The sequence below is a fragment of the Lontra canadensis genome, unplaced genomic scaffold (assembly GCF_010015895.1).
Source record: "Lontra canadensis isolate GAN:19392208 unplaced genomic scaffold, GSC_riverotter_1.0 scaffold55, whole genome shotgun sequence".
NCBI lineage: Eukaryota > Metazoa > Chordata > Mammalia > Carnivora > Mustelidae > Lontra > Lontra canadensis.
Window position 1 is genome coordinate 4,931,591 of NW_022631049.1, and position 19,414 is coordinate 4,951,004.

A 19,414-nucleotide genomic window follows, 5' to 3' on the forward strand; every position below is an offset into this window, starting at 1 on the left:
CTACTTGGAGCTGGGGATCTAGCAGGGTTTGGAGGTGAGTCAACAGTATGGATGGAATTTTGGGAGTGTGTGCAGTGGGGAGTGGGAGAGTTTGGGACAGGGAGGTGCCTAAAATGAATCTCAAGGGGTTTCATTTGCAGAGATCGGAAATGCCAGATGAAGTGGGTGGGAAGGAGTCTGGAGAGAGAGAGATAAAACAACTGTAGGACACCATGAGGCTGGGGTATTTCTGTGACATCCAAATAAAGAGGTCATGTAGATAGTGAGGAAATCAACCGATAGTGTTAAGTGTTTCTGTACCTCGTGTGCAGCCTGTTTGAGCTTTACGTTCTGGGACTAGTTTGCTTTCTATCCATGGCTTGTTAACTCAGAATCATGGATTTGAGACTTTTATTTCACTCTGTTCTTAAAGGCTCAAACTACATCTCTAATCCTTGCCCAGCATTTTGCAAAGTTGGGTTACTTGTACCAAGAGACACCCAGGACCCAGGGGCCTTGGCGACAGAGAGAAATGGGTCTTAGGTCAGCCTTAAAAATAGTGTTGCTCACATACCCGCAGCTGTCGTGGCTTTGAGATCTTAAATGGTCTTTTCCTTCTCCTTAGCCGTTGCCTGTCCAGCTAATCCTTTATGCTGGTGGTTTTCCAACCCCCCCACCCCACCCTGCCCAAAGCCTATCCTTTCTTATGAAATTCCTCCAGCCCCTTGATCATAGTCGTTTCCCTTCTCTGGACTTGATCATCACTGTGGCTTCATCATTCAGTAAATGTCAGGGTAGGCTATCTTCACTTAGGAGAGATTTCTCTCCGTAATTTATTTTGAGGCAGGCTCTTCAGTGATGCTAGGTAAAAAAACATTGAGACTTTCAAATTGTGTAATCAGGCTCAGCAGATCAGAAATCTGAAAAAAATAGACATTTTGATAAGTCTCACTCTCCATCATTTTTCAAGGTACCCCTTACTGCTTTAAGCTTTGAAATTTCACATGCATCATGGACACAGGCTCAGCTGGCTGAGGACTCAGATATTTCGAGAAGATTGAGCTTATGATCCCCTCACTGTAGGTCAAGGTTGCTCCCTGCAACAGCACGATGCTGTGGCTAGAGCAGCTAGATAAAGTAAAGATCGGTCAGAGCCTAATTTGAATCTTAGCTCCACAATTGGGTACCTGGAAGGCCATGGTCAATTTGTTTAACTTGTTTTGACCTCAGTTTCTTCATCAGAACGGGTAGATAATAATACTTCATAGGATTATTGTTGTGAGAATTAATAGATGTGACCTATGAAAAGTGTCTAAGAGCTCAAAAAAATACTCCTTGCCACTGTGTGGCATGTCTCTGGATTAGACCTGGGCTGTCCAGTATGGTAACCACTCCATGTAGCTCTCAAGCACTTGAAATGTGGCAGGTTTGAATTGAGATGTGCTGTCAGTTGGTCTCAATACAAATCAGAGTTCAAAGTCTTCATATAAGGAAAAGATACAGGAAGAGTATAAAATATTTCATTAATAATGGTTTATATTGATTACATGTTGAAATGTAGAAATTTTGGGTGATATTGGGTTAAATACAGTCTTATTTCTGGCACTCAACACCCTGGGAGTAATCACTAAAATTAATTTCACCTTTTTTGCATATGTGTCTTGAAGTCTATTTTTAACAGACACCTCTGTTTTAGATGTAGGAGTTCTAACGTTTGAGGTTGGGAGCAGAGTACTCACCTGGATTAGCACAGCAGCCTTCCTAGCCGGCATCTTAACTTCAATCTGTCTCCTCACTGTGCCCTCAGGATCTTTCTAAAACACAAACTTGGCTCCTATTTTATGTTGGAATTAGGATGAGGGCTTCAGAGTACCTGGCCCGGAGCCCATCTGCTGCTACCGTCCTCATCCCTGTCTCTCTTCATGAACGCACTGTGTGCTTGACTGTGATGACTGCTTCTACCTTTTCCAACTCACCATACCCTCTTCCATGTCTTCAGTTATTCACTCAACAGTTTTGATAATTAACTGTGAGCTGATCAGAATTCTAGCATTGGAGAAATACGGTGAGCAAGACAGACAGACATTCTGCCCTCAATTCTGGTGATATGTCTCTGCCTGGAATGTATTTTCTCCTAACGCACTGGAGTCACTGCTCCAGAAAGTCTCTTTTGATGCCGCATAGTCTAAGCTCTCATAGCTTTCCATATCCATTTTTATCATTGCATTTATTCCATTTAATGATACATCGATTGATTTATTTTTTAAGCCTCTAGTTGCTTTAATTCAACTTCTTAACAGTAATACTTAAAAATGAACTTCTTTGTTTTGCTTTCCTGAATGCAGAGTCATTGTTTTTTCATTTAAAAATTTGAGGTATAATTGACATAGAACATTGTCTTAGTTTTAGTATACAACATCATGATTTGATATATGTATGGGTTGCAAAATAACTACCACATTAAATTTTGGTAACATACATCACCACACATAGTTCCACATTTTTTCTCGTGATGAAAACTTTAAAGATCTACTCTCTTAGCCACTTTCGAGTATATGATACAGCATTGTTAACGACGGTCACTATGCTGTAGGGTACATCCCCAGGACTTATTTATCTTATAACTGGAAGTTGTACTAGTTGAGCACTTTCACCCGTTTTGCCCACCCCCTAAATAAAATGTTGATTTATTTTTGAATCAAACTTTCTATTTTGAGATAATTGTAGATTCATATGCAGTTATAAGAAATAATACAGAGAAATCCTGTGCACCTTTTATTTGGTTTCTCACAATGTGTTTTGTACTTAAAACACAATGGTATAATATCACAGCCGGGGTGTTGACATTGATCCAGTCAACCGCCATGCTTCCTTCAACCCTGCTGTACTTATTTTGTGAATGTGTGTGTATTTAGTTCTCTGCAATTTTGTTACATGTTTTGTTCTTGCATCTACCACCACCCTCAAGAGACAAAACATTTCCAGCATCAGAAAAATCCTACATGTTGACCCTTTATAACCACACCCACTTCCCTCCTTCCCTGAGTCACCTTGACCACTGGCAGCCACTAGTCCGTTCCCCATCTCTATAATTTTGCCATTTCTCGAATGTTACATAACCAGGATTATACAGTATATCGATTTTCAGGATTGGCTGTTTTCACTCAGCGTGATTTTCCAGAGACCTATGCAAGTCGTCACGTGCTTTTTCCCGCCGGTGCTGAGCGGTATTCTGCAGTATGGGTGTGCCACAGGTCATTTAACTATTTACCTGGTGAAGGACATCTGAGTTGTTTCCAGTTGAGGGCTATTATCCATAAAGCTGCTATGAACATTTGCGTACAGGTTTTTGTGTGAAGATAAATTGCCATTTCCCTGTGATAAATGCCCCAGAGTGCAATTTCTGGGTCATATGTACGTTGGTTAATTTATCATCTTCACTAGACTATTGCCTGAGGACAGGTCCCCGGGTCCATCTCTATTTTCATCTCGCGCACTCGCCATGTGTGTGACACATGGTAAGACTCACTAACACTGGAAGGCCAGAAAGAAGGAAGAAAGAAAACAGAGAAATGGAAGCAGGAGGGAAATCTCTCCTTACCTCCAGCTGTTGGCTATTCCCCCATGTCTCCCAACATCAGCATTTTTTTTTTTTTTTAATGAGCCCAGTGACCCCAGGGCTGGCCCATGCCTGGCACAGAGTAGTTGCTTTACTAAATATGTGCTGGATTGTGCAGTGAATACTTTCGAGAGGAGAGCAGCTCTCCTCTTTTCTCCCCCGCCACCTTCCCTCCAGCCCGAGCACAGGCATGCTGAGCCACATTGGCGCACTTTGGAGCCGTGATCCTAGGAATCTTTCTCTGGACTAAAGCCAGCAGCGAACAAATGAGGTGCTGTTGCTCCGAAGCTTAGCTAACAACAGCCTTGGCCTTGTCTGTGCAACTGCCTAGGGAATTACAAATGCAGGATTTGGGGACCCAGCAGCTTTGTGGCCTCGTTCCAATGAGAATACAGGACGCACTTGAAATAAAGAATGCTTCTTTGTGACTCATTAAGCTCCTCTCGTTCCTCTCTATTAGGCATGTGTCTGCCATGCCAGGCAAAGCTATGACCTTCAAAAGTGGAAGAGTCAGGCGGAAATAAAAACATTCCACTTCAGTGCCTAAACCCTGTGCCCCTTAATCTGAAATAAATCTGTGACAACTGACAGATACTTCTTTTAGACAGTTGTGGAGAAAGGCTTGACTTGTCCTAGTACATCAGACACAGGCTTCATTATTTTTAGTCTCGTTAAAAAAAAAAAGTTACCATAGCAACCACACCATCATCTAGGGCAAATATTATCTCTTTAAGTCAATAAAATGAGGAGCTGTCCCACAAATACCCAGTGCTTTGAAAGGAAGAAATGTCTTTTCAATAAAATTAATTTCTTCTAAGACTTCACCATTTGTCTTCATTTGTAAACCCAGATTTCCAACCCCTGCCCCACCGCAAATAAGGGGTATTAAAAGCAACATACAGCTATGTAAAGTCTAAGGCCGGCCTTCCTTACATCTGTTTGCAGAAAATTACTAATTCTGTTAATTCCTTGAAACACATAGCTTCATTCATGGCTTTTTTTTTTTTCATCCACAGGAAGCCTAATGTTGGTGAAGTCGACCCTTGGATAGAGCATTGTTTATTCTGAAAGGACAATGTGGAAAAACATTATCAAAGCATGCACATCTCTTCTCAGTTCTTAACAGATCATTGTAAGTTACACAACAAACAGCTTTGCTCCTGTGGGTCCTCACTTAGTACCTGTGGGACAAAGTGGGTTATTTAGTATGCATTGGTTGGCTTAGTTAATTTGACTCTCTTGTTGACCAGCACTGAAATTGCTTGGGATATTCATGAAGATTTATTCTTATATCGAATATTGGAACTATGATAAAGTGTGTACCCCCAAAGTGTGAGAGTTGGACCTTCAAGACTAAATCTTACGCTCCAGACTTTTTTCATACTGGAAAAATGTGTTGTTAATTTTAGCATCCAATCAAAACACCACAGGCTGGCTGGGGAAGCAAGCTTGTTGCCACCCCATGTCTCCTGGTTTCAGGATGCTGGTGGGGTCTCACAGCCCCCAAAGGCTGCCTCCTCTGTTCTCAGGCTCACATTTCCCCCCACATTTAATACCTTTGAAATCAGGGTATGCCTAAAAATTAATGGTGTGATGTAATTGCTTATTGCCAGCTTTTTATTTCTTGGAGGTACACAATGATGATGGGAAAGAAAGAGAAACATTTGTTGCCTGCTTTTCAGGTATCAAGCACTGAGATGAACAATTTATATATGTTATTTTTTAAAAAATGATTTTATATATTTATTTGAGAGAGAGAGAGAGTGCAAGAGAGAGTGACACAAGCGGGTAGAGGGTGGGTAGGGGCAGAGGGAGAGGGAGAAGCAGGCTCCCCACTGAGTGGGGAGCCCAATACAGGGCTCGATCCCCGGACCCTGGGATCATGACCTGAGCCGAAGGCAGATGCATAACCGATTGAGCCACCCAGGTGCCTCTTTAGATGTTATTTTGTAGAATCCTCACAGGAACCCTGTGAAGGGGGCATTTTTAGTTTTGTGGAAGGTTAAGACTCAGGGGGTTATGAGTCTTGTCCAAGATCACAAGTTGGCACGTGTCAAAGTCAAGAATTGAACCCTAATCTGGAAGACTTTATTGTAGTATGAATCTTTGGATTCTCCATCTGACTTCCCCTCAGCTGGTTTTGTTCATAAGTTTGCCAAACTTTAAATTCTGGTGCAAAGAAGGGCCTTAGGAGTTGTAAGGTCTAACCCCATCATGTTACAGAGGGCAACATCAAGGCTGAGAAAAGTGACCTGCCCATGTCAGTCACAGAGGAAGCTGTACCACCGGTAGTCGCCGTGGCTAAGCCAGGGGAGCAGGTAACCAGGCTCTTGTGATGTCTTTGTTGCCTGCACACATTGCCCACTCCTGGGCCCTCCTCTTCTGGGCCTTCCTCCCTGGACCAGGCCTTGGTTGCTCAGTCTCCTCTTCAAGGCACCGACCCTTCTTCTCTGTTGTCATGCTCCCCCAGGCTCCTCCAGGCCCCTTACGCCCTCTCCTTCCACATCCCTACTGAAGCTCTTTCTTGTGACTCATCCACCATGGGGACAATGAATCCATAAGAAGATGAAAATAGAACAAGATGAAAGAAGATTCTCCAGGGCCTGCACTTGGAGAGATATCACCCACATCTTCATTTAATACCTCAAGCGAGTGACTTCAATGGTGGAAACATCCATGGGGATGGGAGGGAAGGTGACAAATGCACAGATCTGGTGCCAAGATATTCTGTAGGTAGCCTTTGACACCACATGCAACCTCTTGCTTGGCCTGTGGAGAGCCAAGTGGTAGGGCATAGTGTAAGGATGGCAAAAAAGTGGCATCTATACATCATTCCCCTTTTCTACATCCACGATGAAGTTTATGAGCCATGGCCTCTGCACTGTGACCATTCCAAGGTCTCCTTAACGCAGTGTCCCAGGAAGCACCGTCAACACTTGGTCATAGAGATGAAACCACCTTATTTACCATGCCCAGTGCTGTGGAAGGCTTTGGAGGGGGGCAGATTGCAAAATACCTGAGCCTCTATTTCACCCAATGGAAAAAGGAGAAAAAAAAAATCATTGATTTACAGAAGTGTTGTAAGATTGAGAGATAACATATGTGAAAACACAGCAGATTCCATAGGAGGTGCTTGGTGACTAGAAACTGTCATTCTTAAAGGTTAATGATGATGCAAGCAGGGTAGGTGTGATGCTCAGTTCTGTGTTACATGGGAATTGGAGATTGTAAAAGAAAAGTACCCTTGGCTTCTCTTTGTTGTCTTTATCTTGTGACATTACAGAGGCAAGTCTATATGTTTCAGGTCTGATGCAAAAGGGCTGAAGAGTTCTCTTCAGAAATACAGTTCAGGATGGCAACTCACCACCAACTGGAGAACTTTAAGCAAGTTAAGAAGAACACACCAGGTAAGCAGTCTGTCCCACAGGACCCCAGTTCTGGTCATGCGACCCACAGGCTCAAGGGCTGGAGAAAGTCCTTTATTCCAAGCCCTGTTCAATTTTTGATAAGACACATATCATAATCTGATTCTAGAGGTGGGCATGTTGATGGTCTAGTGATGGATTCACTGAGGGTTGTTAACACGTTTTGAAAAAAATCAAGCTCTGAATGAGTAGCATATATTTAAAGAACACTTTCCTTCACAAGAAACAGAAAGGTTTTAACTTCTTTATGTAGTATTTACTTGTGTCATGTGCATCTTAAATGTCTCTGGCTATGTCATTATTTGCTGTGATATATAAACTCCTAAGGGCAGGGATGGTGTCTGGTTCATTTATTTTTTAGAGCGCCCAGAATAATACTGTGACCAATGAGGTCTTTAATCCATTTGTATGCTACTGTTGCAGATTGGAATATAAACTGTGTCCCATGCTCGTAAAGAATACTATTGCATTCTTAGTTCAGACTTTCTAGAACCAGAGTCTAATGAAACATTTCTGTTAGAACAACATTGAATATCATTACACATAGCCCAAATATATACTTATTGGTTTATTTTAATTCTTAAAGGGTCAATATTAATTGATCCATTCTAAAAGCCTGCACAGTGTAGAAAATGTGAAAAATGCTGAAAACCATATAGAAGAAATAAAAAGTCCTCTTTAATTCCTGTGCCACAAGAGAATCTCTTTGGACATTTTGGGGTGTGTGTGTGTGTGTGTGTGTTTTCCTATAAACTCATTTTAAAGTGTTATTAATATTAGCTAATCCTTAACTAATTTTAAGACTTTCAAAGGTTTCTTCTTACTGTGAGTTCCATCCTTTCAGCTTGTGATCCTGTGTTCGTTCCAGGAAGAAATACCGTTTTGTTATTTTCAATGTATTGAAATGTGTTGTGAGCTAAGGGAAAGCATTTGTTGTGAGCGGCTAGTGACTGACTCCTATTTCGAAGGAAAGTTGTGGTTACCATGAAGGAAAATTAATCCATCTTGCCCCAGTGCATTTGTTCCCAGGTGAACTACTTTTGACTGTTTCCCTAGGATTATGTCACCCACCAAGGTAACTTTCTGTTTCAGTAGGTGATGTTAAGCAACAAAACAACACCCTTTAAGTTAATCAGTTTTGGAAAAGAGAGACTGGCTTTATATCCCAAGGCTTTGATGTGTTTAGTGGTTCCTGTAAGGATCTGCCTCTCTTTTGTTTTGATTGACAAGACCCTTCCTATATATTTGAGCAGTCAAGCAGCCTGGTACCAGAGGGTAGAGACATTTACCAGAGCAAACTTCTGGCACTCATTGTGATTTTCTGACCTCTTGGGTGCAAGTGTGAGCTCTAAAAGGAGTTAGCTCCAGCAAGATCAGGTAAGTGCTTCTCCATATTTGTAGCTTCAGTCCACCAGAAGGGAACTCCAAAGAGCCCTGCTAAGGTGACAGATCAGAGGTAGATCAGGAGAAGTAGATGAGACCGAGATATCCGATTTGAAAATAAATAATTCTGTAGCAGTAATGAATTATTTGAGGCGATAATGAATGGAGGACATTCCAGCCACGTGGTGTCCACCCTCCCTTTAACATCCAGGTGTGTTCTGTCCTGTGGGCCAAGCCTGTAAGGAATGACTCTGGTTCCTGGAAAAGCACAGAAAATCACCATGACCCAGGGAGGATAGACTTGACAGTAGATTGGGATTAGGTTTTAAACCCTTCTAATGCTTTCCAATGTGTGGAATTAAATTGAATCACAACCAGGTGCCTATTACAGTGAAAGCATAGAGCGGAGGCAATTTGTAGCTAATAGGATACATTTTTATGAAATGCTACCGAGTCAGGTGCCGGGAGTCATAATATCTTATGCACATACCTGTTTTCTGTGCACTGGGTTGGTAATAGTACATCTGGGCATGGAGGTGTTTTTTTTTTTTTTTTTTTTTAATTGCCATCCCTTCCATTTCCCCATCCATGACACTAAAAATATAATTTTGAGCAGGTAGGGAACATGGCACCAAATACCCTAGATATGAACAAAAATAATTTGTGTGTGTTTGTGGAGTATGTTCAGATATGCATTACTTTTGGTGTGACTCATATTTTGCATTTATTTTGAAGAGACCATTGGAATAAAGCTCTCTAACATGTGAGTCAAGTCCAGCAGTTGGGGAACAATAAGGAAAATCCTGAAATGCCCTAGGGGAGGGGTTAGGTGTCTGGTGAGCACAGTAGGTCCGTGGAAACCATGCTGGAGTCAGAGGAATATCTGGGCCATTATGTTGGTGTCTGTGGGCATTTGCACTTTCTTGGCTCATTTCTTCTGAAATGCTAAGAGGACCATAATATCATTGGTCACTCCCTAGAAGGAAGCTGGCTCTCTTTTTAGTTTTTTTTTTAAAAGATTGATTTATTTATTTCAGGGAGAGAGCGAGAGCAAGCACAGGTGGGAGGGACAGAGGGAGAGTCTCAAGCAGGCTCTGTGCTGAGTGTGGAGCCTGACGCCCGGGCCTGATCTCACGATCCCGAGATCATGACATGAGCTGAAACCAAGAGTCTGTCTCTTAACTGACTGAGCCACCCAGGTGCCCTGGGAAGCTGGCTCTCTTAATAAACTGTCTTTCCTTTCCATCTCTGGAAGAAGACCATGAAGCTGGCATACCTTTTCCTTGGCCCCATGGCCCTCTTCCTCCTCGCTGGCTGCAGCTGTGTCCTCAGCACCTCCAGTGGGAACCTGCTCACCTTTGTGGGCTGTGCTGTGAGGGAGTTCACTTTCCTGGCCAAAAAGCCAGGCTGCAGGGGCCTTCGGATCACTACGGATGCCTGCTGGGGCCGCTGTGAAACCTGGGAGGTGAGTCTCAAGACTGAAGGCAAAGCCTTCAGGCCGGCCACCTGGGCTGATTCCTGTGTTCACTTTTTAAATAAAATGAGGTAGAGTGGGGCCATTCCTGCGGAATTTTTTTAATGACAATTATTTGGCATTCTCCAAAAAAAAAATCTGAAAGAAGCATGAACTTGCCCCTCTAACAAAGCATTGATAAAATTAATATTCATATTTACATAGTGTCTGCATATTTGGGAATCATCTCTGGAAGGTTAAGATATGCTATTATTCTACACCTTTTCCAGATGACATGGAGGAATTCAAGGAGTGAGTGACTGCCAAGTTATATGCATAGTCAGGAGAAAGTTGGGAATAAATCGCTGGTTCAAGCGTGTCACCAAACTTTCTCTATATTCTTCTACCTGTGATCTAGCCAGCCAGTTAACAAGAAATAGGCCTTAGGCTGTCAAGCAAGGCGAGGGCAGGTCCTCAGTTCTTCTCTCAGTGGCTCATGCACAGCGTGGCCCTATCCCAGCTCCCCACTGCAATTTGTGGGGACCTCAGGGATTGTCACAGACATGTCCACAAAGTCCCTTTGTAGTCAATGATACCCATCTAGCCTCTTAAGAGGCATTACATTTAAAATGAGGTTAAAAATCTTAGACAAAGTTAGAACTCTATTGGGCTGAGGTGAGGAGATGTTTGCAAGATGAGAAGAAAAGGGCCCATTCATCATAGAGTGTCCCATCATACCATGGAGTGACTGTTGACTCTGTACTGAGGTCCGAGTTGGTTATTAATGAAGCTGCAGTGAGGGTTTGTCACCCTCGTTCAAAGACTTCTAATGAGCACCCACTATTGGAAATTCCAAAGCCAACATCCAAGATTCTCAGCAATATGAAGTTTGCCTATTTTCCCAATGTCTACCCATGTCCTGAGCTTTGGTCTTGTCAGACTGATTTTGAAAAGTTTTATTAAACATCCCTTGTGAAATCTCACATTTGGTCTTTTTCTCATATCCCTTCTCATTTTCATCTGTTGTTATTAAATATATCCTATGATGCTTGTGTCCAGGGCCAACTCCTTCCCTAGAGATTTTCTGACTCCCTGGCCAGCCCTGACTGGTTTACCTTTTGTGTTACTTTTCCCCACCACACAACACAAGATTGTAAGTTTTTTAGGAGAGAAGTTTCATTCTTGCGCCTTTGATAGCCCTTGTTGAAGTGTCACGTAGGAACAAGACACTCAATATATATTTGTTGAATTATATGCGATTGACCTCTATCTGGAGTCATACATCTTTTAACCTAATTGATGCAAACTTAGAAGTCCATGAGCACCACGAGAGGACACTGGCATGAGAAAAAATAGCCATCTTGTCAGGGACTCAGAGAGCAACCTGCTATCACTTAGATAAAAGTATGACCCCATGAGTGGATTGGGGATGGTGATGAAATCTCCAAATGAAATAAAGCTATTCCACCCAATTTGCTGTATTTTTTGCATCATCTAGGGGTATAAGACCTAACAACCAATTGGAAATTCAACTGCTAAGGATACCATGGCCGTGACTTGACATCAAACTGACTTGGGGAGCTTTGGTGTCTTCTCATATTCAGGGCTTGGCCTGGCTGTGTCTTAAAGTTCATTTCTCAGCTCTTTGGAGCTCTTTCTGGGCCCAGATTTCAAACTGTGTTTCCTTCAATTCAGCTCATTTTCCTCTTCTCTTTAAAAATTGATGAATGTCTTTAATTGGACCCTGGGCACCCACAGGAGGTCAGGGACTATGTTCTCACTGGAGAAATGGAAGCATCAAGACAATTAGAGAATAAGATTCTCCTTCATGTTAGCCAGCTTTTATTTATGCCTTTACTGTATGTACAGGGAGGTCACTTACAGAAAATAAATAAAAGAATGAAATTTATTTTCCCAGTAATCTGAAAGTTTCTGAGATATAAAGCACTTATTTTTGGGAACTGGAGAGCATGTCTAAAATGAGGATGTCCATGACAACAAAGTGGCTGGATTTACTTCAAAGGTAGAACATTGCTGAAAATAGCCTTTGCTCCTGGCCTGGGTTTAGGGTTGTCAGATTTATCAAAAAAACCCAAACCAAACCAGATCATGATGACAGTTTAATGTGAATGAGAGATAAACAATTGTGGGTTTTTTTGTTTTGTTTTGTTTTTTTGTTATTGGTATAAGTCTGCCCCATGAAATATATGGGGGCATATTTTACACTAAAAAATTTTGTTGTTTATTTTGACATTCAAATATTACTGAGTGTCTTAGATTTTATGTAGCAACTCTGCTTGAGATTCCAGATTACTGAGGGTAAGAGGATACGAAGCAAACTGAAGAGGTCTAAAAAGTGGAGGAAGCTGTGATATTAACTTGAGCTCTTCCGCGTAGTCCTTAGAAAAAGCAAAGCCAAACTTTTTCATGATGTTCATGGAAGAACTTTGTTCTGGGCCTCATTACCTATGTTTTATGTACCCAATACAAGTGAAGACATTGTTTTTTGAAAGCTTGTAAGTTGCTACTTTTATTATTACTTCCTTACTCTTAGAACAGCTCTGGTAGGAACAAGAGATGACATTTACTGAACACTTACTTGGTGCTGGGCCTTGCACATTCCATCTGTCATCCTACCTTATCCCCATAAAGAGGCTGTGAGGGGAAGATTTTGTTTTACAGTTGTGGATTCTGAGGCTTCAAGAAATTAAGTGGACTTTCCAAAATCTTCAGCAAGTGGCACAACAGGGGCCTAAGGTTAAGGGTCTGATTACAGGATTTGAATTTTTTTTCTTTTTTTTTTTTTTTATACAGTCTTGTGGCCTTTTATTTTTTGTGCACTTATCATGTCATGAATTCCTAGGGAAGAGGTTGTACCAGATCAGGTTCTTTTCTGCTGCTTCTCACAAAGTATGCTTCTCCGGGTGGAGCAGGCTGGCATGTCAGTTGAACCCAAGTACCTTTCTCTTTGGTGTCCTTCTTTTTCTGATCACGTTCCTTCATGTGCTTCAGGAAGCTATCTAGGCTCTTTGAGGGCTTAACCTGCTCAGTATGTACATTCATTCTCTTGGCAAGAATCTTGACCTTAACCTGTTCGTTTATAACAATGGCAAGAGCAAGCTGGGTAACACTGTAGACTTTTCCAGATTTGCCATGGTAACATTTGGGAGGACACTCCTTTTTGAACAGTGCCCGTTCTCTGGATGTCAACAAGATCACCTTTCTAGTGGATTCTAGTATGTGACCAAGGGAACAACTTCCGTTTTCTAAAAGGCCTAAAGAACATAGTGTGGGTGCCTCTCATTCGTGTTGGTCATTTTGGTGAATTCCTAGAAGATGGAGGTTCCACTCCAGGGCTTGAGATTTAAACTACTATTTTGTGCTCATTTCCTGATCTCTAGGCTCTTTATAAAATTATCTTGGAGTTCAAGATGTATAAAAGGGGAAGTCAGGAAGTGAAACCTTTGATGATCAGAACAGCTCACAGGGCATTCTGGAACCTTCCTTGCTCTGTCTTCTGTCATTGATTCAACAAATAGCGATTGAGAAGCTCTTCGGTGACAGGGACTACTCTAGGTAGTAGAAGCGCAGCAGTGAGTAAAATGGGCATAAATCCTTGTTCTAATGGTGGGGGAAACACAATACAAATAAATACAATATGTAAAGTGTCACCCGGTCCTAACAAGTGCTATAGAGGAAAGAAGCAGTAAGAGGGTGGGGACATGGCAGGGTGTAGAGGTGGGGTGTTGCAATTTTAAAGATGGTCAGGAAAGGTTTCTGTGAGAAGGTGACGCTTGAGCAAAATGGCAGGCTGGCAAAAGAGTCAGTCATAAGGGAGAAGAATGTTCTGGGCACTGGGATTAACAGGGCAAAGACTCTGGAGTGGGACTGTTCGTGGGTGGGTCTGAGGAACGATCAGGGACTCCTGTGGATGGAGCAGAGTGAGAAAGCCAGCAAGACAGGGAGGATGGAGACATAGCAGAGGGTCTCGAAGGCGCACGTCTTTGACTTTTACTCTGAGTGAGATGGGAAATGTCTGGGGCTTTGAGCAGAGAAGAGATAGGATCTGACTTAATTTTAAAAAGAATTGCCTGGGGCTGCTGTGTCATAAAGAGACTGTAGGGGATGATGGTGAAAGAGAGACCAGTTAGAAGACTTTTGCAATGATCAGGAATATCCATTTGCTAAATATTTATTGAGCACTTGCCGTGTGCCATGGCTCTTTTGGGAGCTCAGGATATGGAAAGCAGGTTGCTGCTTTCAGGAATTTGCCTTCTACTGGGACGAGAGAGATTGACAAGTAAATAAATGACTAGTGAGTTAATTTCTGATGTGATAAATGGTACCGAGAACAAGAAACAGGATGGTATGTTCTAATGGGTTTTCTGTTTTCTACTTGTGGGGACAGAAGCCCATTCTGGAACCCCCCTACATTGAAGCCTATCATCGAGTCTGTACCTACAACGAGACCAGACAAGTGACAGTCAAGCTGCCCAACTGCGCCCCTGGAGTGGACCCCTTCTACACCTACCCCGTGGCTGTCCGCTGTGACTGTGGGGCCTGCTCCACGGCCACCACGGAGTGCGAGACCATCTGAAGCTGATGTGGCCGGCAGAACACAGCTGGTGGCCTTGAGCTTCCCAGACCCACCTACATGGGCAGCACGAGCAGCCTTCCCCCTGCATTCGAGCACTGTCTAGTTTTGTCTACCCCTGTGGAGGAGGGTACCTGTCCCCCTTAGGTCCAACTGAGGCACAAGGACCAGAGGCAGCCTATTGATGCTAAAAATGCAAAACAGTATCTGTGTTTTCACCACAATAATTTCTCTGGCTCACACACTTGCAAATTATTTTGTCTTTACCTTGAATTTCAGAACATAATCTCCATATATCCCAATCCTCCTCCAATTTGGATTTATAATATGCCAATGGTTTAAGTACAGTGGGAGTAATTAGGAAATGGGTCTAGAAAGTCTTTACGTTCTCATGTCTTATTTAACAATTGGTCTCTGACGAGATTTATGATTTAAGAGTCAGAAATAAAACCAATGCTTTGTCCTCTCATCCCCAAAGAAAATCCAGCTGCAAGCTTCCTTCGAGAAAATACTCCCTTCTTGTTTTAATTGAGTGCTTACCTATACAAGAAACAGAGATTGCTCAGATTAAAAAAGGAGACAATAGTAGCTGAAATTGAGAAACCTCCAGTTCTGGGTGATTCTTGGCCATGCATAATTCTCAAAGACCTCCTGAATAAGGAGGCCCTTTTGTGATTAAAACAAACAAACAAACAAAAAAACAGCCTCAGAAAAAAATATGTAACTAAAGCCATCATTTAGGTCTAAAGACGTTGCAGCTAAACTCTGATTTTAGACTCATGTGATGATCTCCCGAAGCTAGGCCCAAATGATTAATCGCAAATATTCTTTCTCATTTAGTATATTTTAAATTTGTGACTTTTTTAAACTCAGAAATTTTGCACGTTTGTGGGGTAAAGCTGCACTGCTGGCTCAGGGGAAGTCTGTGATGGTCGAGCTCTTGTGCTCTCTAAAATCTTACAGCAGCTGATTCTCTGTGCTTTTTTTTTTTTTTTTTTAACTCTGGTATTATGCAAGTGTCTTTAATTCCAGCATTTTGGGGTTGAAATGAGCCTTGTTCCTTTTTCATGATATGCCAAGAAAATCTGTATTAACGCCAATAAAGCAAGTCCTCTGTCTTTTGAATTCATGAAAACTTTCAAAAAAGTCTTTTTAGTCTTTTTAATATACTTGGAATAACAACAGCAAGCACACTCAAAATGAAACCCAAAGCTACTTTTACTTACACATTAATTTAGGATGTCACGTTTAGGAAGGGACTGGATTTCATGATCCAAGAGGTGGCTCCGTTGGGACTCAGACCCCTGGCATATCCCAGCTGGGAGCCGGGAGTGCTCGTGGAATGAGGAATGGATAAGTCCTCATGAAAATAGGAAGGTGAATGTTGGGATTGATGGTCAAGGACTAGGATATGGAGGTGGACATCTGGGGACAAAGGACATGAGCAAAATCCAGCCCAGTCTTTAGTGCAGATCTGTTGGTAGGCAAGAAAGTCACTCTCACATAACAAGTAGTTGAGCACCTGCCATCTCTGCCGGCCAGTGGGTGGTGGTTAGGGACAATGCGGCGTGGCCCTTCTCAAGCGTTTTCAGCCCGTCCCTAAGAACTTCCCTCAGAATTTTCTGATAGAAAGGGCTGCCTTTTAGAGAAACTTAGGGAAGAAAAGCAGAAGCAGTAAGGATTTGTCACAATGTGAGAGAAGGTGACTACAGCATCTGTAAGGGGCCCTCTGGGAAACAAGGGGTACACTGCAGCAGGATATTGAGGACAGTTCAAGGAAGATGCTATTTATAAATGTGTAGGCAGAGTTAAGGAAACCAACAAGGGGTGATAAAACGCTCCAAATACTTGTTTAGAAGAGGTGAACATCTCCTAGGCTGAAGGAGAAGAAGAGTAAGTGATTATCAGACCCCAGAGAGAGTGGAAGAGGAATGCCACCTGGGAGCTGTGATCTTTTTTAGGATGACCCAGCCAGTCCCAAACTGAAGCCCGGGGGTGGGGGAGAAAGTACCCCCAAATCACTCTGTTCCACATTCTGATTTTCAGCAGAATTAAATGGGAAGGCAGAGAGCAAGGGAGCTGGGAGCCCATTGATTCAGTCCGTAAGTGTTGGCCTCCTGAGAAGCAGGTTGAGTAAGAGTGGAGAGTGGATCTAGGTGTGTGTGTGGGGGTATGAATGGATAAAATCCAGCATAGCTATCTTCTGGGATGCTTAGCTGAAATGCCACAGGCAGTCATGTTAGCTGTCGGGGTGGGGGATGGGGAGGGGTCATAAGGCATCCATAGCATCACAATGACTAAGAGTTCCCTGGGTTGGGCTACATATGGAAATGTATGTGTTGGCTAATCAGTATCTATAACATCTGAGAGATGCAGGAACAATGGAAATTGTCAGGACTGTGGGATTAGTTGGTTGTTAAATACAGTCAAAGCATTCAGGGCATGACACGAATGCCACAACCGAAGACATCCTCTGTTCCTGGAGCTGGAGGGCACACTGTGCCCAACACCAGGCCTCAGACCTAAGTGGGAGAGCTGCTGCATTACTGAAAAGGCTGCATCCACTAGCCCAGCAGTCTCCTATCCTTAAGTCAAGGTCCTTCTAGGGAAGGAGTGGGACACAGAGGTCTGGAATGGGGACAATTAGTGGATGAGTTGAGTTTCCCTAGCGGAAGGGGCCCACTTCTCCTTGGTAGAGATCAGCCTCCCCTTACTGAGGCCAGGCCGAGGCCCCAGCCAAGGAGGATGTTGCCTGTGTTAATACTTGACTTCTTCACATACTTCCCACAACCTCTTATGGATAATTAAGTTCAAATCTAAGGATAACCCAACCAGGGAAGGACTTTATGGGTGATGGTAGAACAAGATCTTCCACAGAAGCTGCCTGAGGACTTGAAGAACGTAAACAGGGATGAGTTAGAATGCACATGAGAGTGGATCTTGAGGGTGTCGGGCTCCCATCTCAATGGATGAGGGGGAGGGTGGCAGAATTTAAGACTGGATAAGAGTTTTTTTAATGGGCACCTTCTCCCATGAATCAGGACTTAACATTCTTACACTTGGATCTTGTTCCACTGAGCTGTTGGGATGGCTCTTTAAAGCTTGGGGAAAATGGCTTATATTAATGGAGAGAAGATGCCAGAACTGTCCTGGAAGAATATTTGAGGATAAAAGGCTCAGGGAGGTGGGCCTGCTGGAATGGATTTATTACGTAAGACCCAAGAACTCATCAGTTGACTCTGTTCACCTGGAGGTTCCTCAGACACTCCCTTCACAGAAGTGTTAAGGAATGCATTAGAGAGGGGCACCTGCTCCCAGAGAGGCTCCATAGTGGTTGTCCTTTGTAGACTGGGGTTGATGGCAGGAGAAACCACCACAGAACTGGGCTTCCTAGTGTCAGCAGAGATGAGAGGATCTGGGATAGCAGAGCCCAGGTGATGACCTGTAGCTGGCCGTAAGAGGGAAGGTGAACGTAATTGCTCTAACAGGCAGTGAAACCGCAGCAGTCGTCAGAAGACTAATCTGCAGGATCTGTGGTGTTGGCTAACATTCCATGGTGTCCCCAGACCATGGTATTAAAGAAATGAATATATATATACACATATATATATGTATATATATATATATTTGAGAAAGTTATTAATTAAAAAGTGAAATACCTCTCTCCATGCTAGCCTTGAATCTTTCTCAAAGTTCTTTCTTCCTGCTCCCTCTCTCCCTCTCTCCCCCTTCTCTCCCTCCATTCCTCCCTTCCACAAATATTTATTAACCTTAATTTTGTGCAAGGCACTGCATCTGGGGAATACAGATATGAATATTGCTACCACTGATGGATGTTTTTACTCTAAACAGGATCCTTTCTATTAATTCTTCTTAATTCTGGTGTCAACCATGCTTCTAGGCATTGTAATTGCCTTTTTACCATTATCATTATATAGATGATGAAAGTGATGCTCAGAGAAGTCAAGTAACTTGCCTGAGATCTGACAGCTGAAAGGCAGCACATGCCAGGTTTTTCTGACCTAGAACCAACCTCTTTCCACTGGGGCATGATGCCTTTTTGGAGGGCTCCATCCTAGTCATTATTGCTTTGGTAAGTCTTTGAAGTCCTTGAGTTAGTCTATCCTCACCCGGATCAGCATGTTTGCAGTCTCTCCTGGAGGTGGCTTGGTGCCAACCGGGGTTGTTCTATGGAGATTGCAATTTTTTCTACTTTTCTGTATAACCTTTAGGAAGATAATGCTTTGCTGTAGCTCCGATCAAAGCTTACAGCAGGAGAGATTGAAGGAAGGAGTGAAGGAGTGAAGCCTCAAAGGGTAATTCAAAGACCCCTGCTGTAGAAATGAAGGTTGTGTGCTTTCAGCTGATGGCCCAGGCAGTGTGAGCACTGAGTGGAGGGGAATGATTGTCCAGTGCCTTGAGGTGAGCTCTAGATAAATTCTCAGCAACTCCTTGCTCCTGGAAATGTGTCTATTTTGCAATTAACAAAAGGTAAGGAGAAGGGGAATTTCCTGAAATTTTTTTCTATGGGAGCGTTTTTGAATGAAATGTATAAATTCGCACGCTCATTCTATTTCTAGGTTTATTAGCTCCATTGACTTATGTGGTAATTCATGCTTTCCTTCTTTCGTTGATTGGGAAAGAAAGAGCCACCAGGAGAGAACCAAATTTTGCCGCAGGGACCCAATTCACTCCTCAAGTTTATTTAGGTTTTAAGTATAATAGAAAGCATTTCTGGGATCTTAAGTGAGGTGTATCTCTGAAAATAACACCACATTGATTAAAATGTTTATTTCATAAAGTTTCCCAGAGAACTGCTTGTCTTCTTCACCCAGGAGATGCTTTCTATAAAATAAGGGGACCCTTATCTTTTTTTAGTTTTCTTCAAAACATTAAAGCAAATTATTAAGAAGTAGCTTTGAAACCATTATTTAACAAATTCTGCAAATTTTATTTTCTGT

The 19,414-nt window shown here is 42.6% G+C and overlaps 1 protein-coding gene across 1 annotated transcript in view; it reads left to right on the top strand.

Moving 5' to 3' along the window:
• The window catches only part of GPHB5 (glycoprotein hormone subunit beta 5), a 30,010-nt gene extending 15,426 nt beyond the window's left edge, over nt 1-14,584 (top strand). The window contains exons 2-4 of the mRNA XM_032875098.1: nt 6,903-7,005; nt 9,662-9,871; nt 14,268-14,584. Coding sequence (XP_032730989.1) covers nt 6,903-7,005; nt 9,662-9,871; nt 14,268-14,456 — 502 coding nt within the window. The 3' untranslated portion in view covers nt 14,457-14,584. The remainder of the gene's footprint in view (nt 1-6,902; nt 7,006-9,661; nt 9,872-14,267) is intronic.
• Nucleotides 14,585-19,414: the final 4,830 nt, after the last annotated feature.